This window comes from Eptatretus burgeri, chromosome 4 (assembly GCF_056783735.1).
Source record: "Eptatretus burgeri isolate ZD-2024b chromosome 4, Ebu_testis_v1, whole genome shotgun sequence".
Lineage (NCBI taxonomy): Eukaryota > Metazoa > Chordata > Myxini > Myxiniformes > Myxinidae > Eptatretus > Eptatretus burgeri.
In genome coordinates, this window is record NC_140964.1 from 44,593,923 (window position 1) to 44,601,422 (window position 7,500).

Genomic DNA, 7,500 nt, shown 5'->3' on the forward strand with positions numbered 1-7,500 from the left:
TGAGGTGTTAATTCCAGTGATTTTGGATTAAACAATGCATGAATCAAGAAAATGACCAAATACCAAGACCTCAAGAAAGAAGTGAGAAGATCCTGGAAGCTGAAGAATGCCAAAGTTGTTCCAGCGATAGCTGTACCTACAGGAATGATGACAAAGAACCTCACAAAGATATTAAACATAGGGGCAGTACCCCTGGGCGGTCACCTGGTTGTGGCTGGATGAGATAACCAGGCAACCACTAGTAGGCATGGATGACAAAATATATCATGGAGAAGAAAGAAAATATCTCTGAATTTTTTTTTTAATGGCATGAACAAACCTTGGTACATCACGGGTGATGAAGGTTATGGTCAAGTTTCATCGAAATTGGGTGTGTGGCTTCAGAAAAGAATGCAAATACGTATTTTGGGGGACAATCCCCCCTTGGAACCCCTTTGACCCCAATTTTTAGGTCATTTCTAACGAGATGACCTAATGAAACCAGTCTCGATGTCCGTACGTACGTACGTCCCCATTTTCTTCCGATTTTCTTGATATTTGATATGTGGGTGGATGTTGATGAGGGATGTATGACGTTTGACCCGATTGAAGGTCAAGGTCAATGTCAAGGTGACTCTAAAGTTGTGAAATCGTCCATTTTCAAAATCTATCTCCGCCGTTTATGATCGATCCTCGAAATTCCTTCGGATTTTGATAATATGGAACAATATCTAAATTTGGTCGGGCCGGTTTTTTGAAATTCGTCCTGGTTATCGAGTCACGTGTCTTCAAAGTTGGAAAAATCATCGATGTGATACGGTCAAAAAAAATTTCGCCAGATCTTGATGAAACTTGGTATGTAGGTCGGGGTCGATGGGTGATGCACGACGGTATGACTTTTGACACGATTGAAGGTCAAGGTCAAGGCCACTCCAAAGTTGCAAAATCGTCCATTTTCAAAATCTATCTCCTCCGCCGTTTGTGATCCGATCTTCGAAATTTCTTCGGATTCTGATAATATGGAACAATATCTAAATTTGGTCAGGCCGGTTTTTTTTTTTTTTTAATTCGTCCTGGTTATCGAGTCACGTGTCTTCAAAGTTGGAAAAATTGTCGATGTGATACAGTCAAAAAAATTTCGCTCGATCTTGATGAAACTTGGTATGTAGGAAGGGGTCGATGAGTGATGCACGACGGTATGACTTTAGACCTGATTGAAGGTCAATGTCAAGGTCACCGATGCTGTAAACTTGTGAAATCATCCATTGTCAAAATATCATCCGCCATTTATTTCTGACTCAGAAATGCGGTTTGATTTCTGAGGTTCGGTTTCTATCCTTTTGAAGACACATTGATCATAAATGTTCCAAATCAACCATTTTCAAAATCTATCTCCGGATAACTCAGAAATGTAGTTTCATTTCTGAGGTTTTCTATCCTTTTTACTCCCGGGCTTTCATCTGTACGTTGAACCAAAAGACAAGACGACATCGAAGCCATTCTAAGCCACATCCACATCAGAGATCCACATCTGCATAGCTTCAGAGATGACCCTCACCCCCAACCGGGGTAATTTTTTTAATGTCATGAACAACCTTTAGTACATCATGGGTGATGAAGGTGGTGGTCAAGTTTCATCAGAATTGTATGTGTCGTTTCTGAGAAGAAAGCAAATACCAATTTTTGGGGGCAACCCCCCATAAACTCCTTCAGCAGACCCCTTCAAACCCCCCCCCCTTTTTTTCTTTTTTTTAATGCCATCACGGATAATGAAGGTTGTGGACAAATTTCATTGAAATTGTATGTGTACTTTCTGAGAAGAAGTTGTAAGTATATGTGGACCGATGGCCTGACGACATGCCATCCCACAAGCTCCCCGGAACTACTTTCCAGGTGAGCTAAAAACCATCCTCGGGAATATTATTACAAACGAACTGCAGTTGGATGTTGTCCGGGGCTCACCGACGATCCTGAAGAGAGCCCTCGGCACAAAACTTTGAGAACTGAAAACTTCACAGCTTGGTCCATGAATCGTGACCCCTTGCTGAAATGAAGGTGGATGCTTTGAGCCCGCCCTGGGAGGACTCCATTCCACATTCTGAAATTCGCATATGTAGATACCAATTAACTACACACACACACACACACACACACACACACACACACACACACACACACACACACACACACACACACACACACACACACACACACACACGCACACTTTGAGACCTGGGGCGGGAGCATTCAAAACCAACAGCTCGTACATGCAGCGACCTTTGCACCCCACCGATCGGTTCCGAATCTGATTCTTACATGCTGCAGTCCCCTCAACAGTGGGAGGGTTTGGAGAGAGAGAGATAGAGGAGTGGAGAGGGAGGGGGGGATGGAGACAGAGACAGAGAGAGAGAGAGACAGAGCCTGTAGGTTTGGGAGGGAGAGGGGTGAGGGATTCCGACAGATGTGATGCCCAGTTTATCATCCATCCGAGAGACGACATGCACAGTGATGAATCACCCAGCCTGTGAAACACCGGGAGGAAAGTTTAGAGCTGGGTTGGGATTCAAATCCAGGCTACACAGAGTGAGCATGCGTACCTCTTGGCTTTCCTGCTGTGGTGTGGCGATTCTTTAGTTCAGAACTATTTTTTTTTTCTTTTTAACCTCTGCCATCGAAGATCGGAGGCTACTGTTTTCACCCCTTTCTGTTTATTTGTTTGTTTGTTTGTTAACAGTATTACGGAAAAACTCGACGGATTTCGACGAAACTTGGTGGGGGGGGGGGTTAGGTATGGTCGCAGGATCATTCCATTAGATTTTGGACTTTGTCCCCCCCCCCAAAAAAAAAATTTTAGAGAAAAAAAAAATTTTTTTTTTGCATTTCTATGTTTTAAGTGATTTCCAACCCTCCCAAAAGAAATTGTTGGAGAATTTTTTTTGCATTTCTACATGTTTTAAGTGATTTCCAACCCCCCCCCCAAAAAAAAATATTGTTGGAGAAAAAAAAAAATTTTTCAACTTATTTTCAACAAAATTTCGATTTCTTTTTTTTGCATTTCTACATGTTTTAAGTGATGCCACGGTATCGCAACCACGGTGTCGGTATCACGGTATCGCAATTGAAAGTTGAAGAATGTGCCAAATTACCACGCAATGCATGAAACGTTTGAAGGAACTTTTAAAAGCGAAACGTTTAATTTTTATTTGTATTTATCTTACCTGAAGTGACGGGTCGTTTAATGGAAGAACAAAAACGGGAAACGTCGTGGAAAATATAATTTCACATTTTCAGCCAGGCAGAGCCACCACCTGTTTCACCACAGAACAACACGTGGCCAACACAGGCGAGTAGCCCTGAACATTGTTCAAGTCGATCTATTTCCAATATTCAGTGACAGTGTGAATATTACAAAGCACTGGCTTAAGCACTCCAACGAAACGGCTGATGACAAACTTCTCGGCTTTGCAATAACTACGACCTCCCCTGGGCAGACCATATCAAAGTTGGCCTCCAAAGCCTCCCACCGATTGGGCAATCGACATTGCATCAAGTCCTTCCTTAGCATGTCCTGAACTTCTCACAGCCAGAAGGCCTTTATCCATAGCTCACTGGAGCACTGCTCCCCATTATGGGCCGATGCCCCCACTTCCTTCTTGTCACTCACGGGCGCTGTGGAATCCAAAACTCTCAACATCGTTGGCACATCCCACGTATGCCCAAAAGGTAGATGGGTCGGATTTGAGTTATTGAAGAGGCAACAACTTCCCATCGTAGACAGGTCGGTGATTTGTCTGTGCTCTATCGCCTCCTTTCTGGACTTGCACCCTCTGCTCTTTCCGTGCTTTGTCCCCACCCCACTGGATTTCTGCAGGCCACATACGCTTCACCATCAACCCCCTTCTGGTGACACTCCCAAAATCCAGGATCACTGCTCACCTCCACTCATTTGTTCCTCTTTTTTTTTTTACAATCTCATTCTTCCATCCAGGTCTTCAAAACAGCTGTTCACCACCATCTCAGATCATCCTCCGTCCAAAACCATGATCTTTTCTACTCCCGTTAAGCCCACCCCAATCCCTCCTTTCAAATTTCCAGTTTTTCCTTCCTGAGTTTTTTTTTCTTCTTTTTTTTCTGTATCCATCCTGTCCACCCTCTGTGTCCTTCCCTGCCTCTCATTCCGTCCCACACCCATTATTTGTCCAAGTCTCCCTCTCTTTTGTCCTTTAGTTCTACTGCCGGTGTTTCCCTCCCTCTCTCTACTGTTCCTTGTGTCCTGTTGCTTCCTGATACATTCATTGTTCTCGCGCTTCATGAGCCTGGACTCTATCCACAAATAAAAAAGTGGAAATGCAGGGTCTGAGCTACTTTCTCATTGCAGACCAGTTGGTCGTGTCGTGTTTTCTACTTCCTCTCTTCATGTCTTGCTCCCCATTATTTTTAATTCCTCTGTTCTTCCCCAATCCCTCCAGGTCGCACACATTCTTCCAACAACTCCATACTTTTGAATCTCCCAAAATCCAACCTTACTAGACTCACCTCCATGTCTTTATCCCTCATTTCTCCTGCTTGTGGAACCTCCTTCCTCAGTTTGTTCAATCCCACTTTTCATTTGAGGGCTTAAAGGTGGGAGTTCTCCATCACTTCTGGTCTTCCACCTTCACTCATGATATTTTCTATCATCATCATCCATTCTCCTCCTTCCTTTTTCCTTCCTTTCTTCATTCCTTCCTTCCTGCTCTCCTCCTGGTTGTTCATCCTCTTGCGTCCACATATCTGCCCCCTTGTCAGTGCATTGCCTTCCCCACTGTCAGCGCGTTGCCTTCTACTCTCTGCTTCCCCACTCTTCCACAAGCCCATACTTTGAATAAATAAATAAAAGATGACATCATGCTGAACACCTGGCTGTCTCTGGAAGGATTCATCAGCATATTACGTATGCAAAAATGGCGTTTTGACCCACCCCTCATTTTTACTCCCCTCGCAAGCTTTGAACGGACAGCTGTCCTTGCGCGTTGGAGCCTGGGGTTCGGATGCTCGACCTATCAACCTGTTGGTCTTATGACCGGGCATTAATCGACGTCACACATAAGACCTCGATCGGCCTCGGACCCGCGTCTATTTACCGGCAGTTTCCTTCAATTAAATAACCAAGGAACGTTCTCTCCTGCGTGCTCTTGTACATACAGGTAAATTAGTTATTATTATTATCCCGCCCCCGGAGGGAGGGAGCGGGATATTGTAATCGTCCGGTTTGTTTGTCTGTCTGTCTGTTAGCAACTTTACGGCAAAACGGCTTTAGCAAACACTATCAAATTTAATCCACAGGTGGGCAATGAACCTTGGACGACCCCATTAACTTTTGGGTCCAATTGGATCAAAGGTCAAGGTCAAGGTCACGAAAAGATCAAAATCGTTTTTCGCTCATAACTTCATCAAAAATGATCTGATTTACTTCAAACTAATCTTATAGTGAACCTTATTCTATTTGTCACTTATAATCCTACCCATTCCTATAGTGAAAAATGCATATTTGTGAAGATCGGTAGGGTCTGAAGTTTTGGGGGTCATGGTCAAAATTACAAATTTTCCATTAAAACTAAAACATGGTTACGAAAATACAACTTTACGGGAAAACGGCTGGCTCAAACACTGTCAAATTGTATCCACAGGTAGGGAACGAACCTCGGACGACCCCATTAACTTTTGGGTCCAATTAGGTCAAAGGTCAAGGTCAGGTCACGAAAAGGTCAAAATCGTTTTTCGCTCATAACTTCGTCAAAAATGGTTTAATTGACTTCAAACTAAGACTAAAATATTCCTTATAATCAACATTCAGGTTAAGGATGTATCAAATTTAAATTTGATCCCCAAAATAACTTTATGCCTTAAATGGGCGGGATTTGTTGTGCCTGGTTATTATTATTTTCTGCCGCACGAATAAACTTTCTATAAATGGATACGTTGGACGAGCAGAGCGTGCGCGCGTGAGAAACTGGGGTAAAGCGGGCGGGGAAGGGGAAGGTCCCGCTTTGTGAGTTTGTGTATCCGCTTTGTTTGGACCTGGGGGTGGGAACCAAGCGACTGGTCGCACGTGCTCCACATCTAGCCATAGCGGTGTGTGTGTGTTGCGCGCGACGTTCCGACCGCATCACACCCGCCTCTTACCCCCTCCTCCCTAGGGGGCCGGCGCTGGGAAACAAACGCGCATCTCGCGGCTCACTGTTGGGCTGACTCCCTGGCGTCTCGTCGTCCCCGAGCATGCTGCACGACCCGAGCTTATCGCCGTATCGGAACCTCAGTCATGCCTAACGTAACGGTGCCGGACGGTGTCGCTCCTCCGGACGTGCACGCTTCAGCGCGGACACGCCGTTAGCCCTTGTGAGATGTGAGTTTGGAGCCGCTGGCACGTGCGGTGGACCCGAACGTGCGCGCGGCGGTTGTGCCGATGCCCGCGTGGCTCCACCGTTCCGTCCCGGGGAGCCGGCCCCTCTGGCCTCTCGTTCATGGACGAAATTGGAACGTCTCCGAAGCAAAATGCCTGTGATGAAGGGATTACTGGCTCCCCAGAACACTTTTCTGGACACCATCGCCACTCGCTTTGATGGGACACGTAAGTTACTCCGTTTTCGATGTGTGCGTACGTACGTGATCTGCTGTGCGATCGCAGGAGGACGGACGCCTTGTGCGAAATCCAATTCAGCATCTGGACAGCGCACCCGTCGTGATGTCGATGTTCGCGTTACTTTGACACACATTTTCGCGGACATTGTACGAACACGTCGAATCGGTGTTTGATCCGTCCCTTCGATATAAACGGGACGTCTTCGCCGTCGGTGAATCGCCGGTCGATAAAATGATCCACATCGGCTTTTCCTCCGAAAAAAGAAACTTATTGCTTTCACGTTTGACATTTTGTGGGAACTTTATTGACGAATTCCAATGAGACGATGCAGTTTGAAATGAAGAGACCTGGGGGATTCCGACGCACAACAAAGCAAGACTAACCAGAAAAAGAGCAATCTCAGATTGCAGACCCTCACCAGTACTTGTTGTGTGTGGTGTATGTGTACCGGTGTGTTACATAATTAACAAGAGACAGAACTAGAACTACCACTTTATAACTGCTGGCAGTGATGACCGGGTACCAAGACGTCCCGCTTTAATCGGGCACCTGACCCTGACCCATGACGTTTTTCATGATTATTCAGTTGAATTCAGAATGGGATTAAAATAAATTCAATTCAAATCAAATGGAAGACCAAATAGGTACAGTCCTGCATTGGAGTTATCAGAAGGAACCCGAACAAGCAAAAAGCAAAGATGAAGTGATCAGGAGGAACCTGGATAGGATTTGTATTTTAACTGCGGCGACTCCATCACTCCACCCTCAAACCCAACCAGGCACAGCCACGTGAGCCTTATTCAAAAAATAAATAAAATCAAAAATAACCCAGATCAAAAAAAATCAAATAATTCTGGCTGCCAGACCATGCGTGTGATCATGTTGAAATTAAAAACATC

General features: G+C 45.1%; 1 protein-coding gene across 3 annotated transcripts in view; it reads left to right on the forward strand.

The window, feature by feature from the left end:
* The first annotated feature begins 6,136 nt into the window (after window positions 1-6,136).
* LOC147027941 (voltage-gated delayed rectifier potassium channel KCNH8-like) overlaps window positions 6,137-7,500 on the forward strand; it is a 603,764-nt gene continuing 602,400 nt past the window's right edge. The window contains exon 1 of one of the 3 annotated variants that reach the window (XM_085877809.1): window positions 6,137-6,589. In XM_085877809.1, coding sequence (XP_085733935.1) covers window positions 6,514-6,589 — 76 coding nt within the window. In that variant the 5' untranslated portion in view covers window positions 6,137-6,513. The remainder of the gene's footprint in view (window positions 6,590-7,500) is intronic. The other 2 variants (XM_085877808.1, XM_085877806.1) reach the window with 2 other exon arrangements.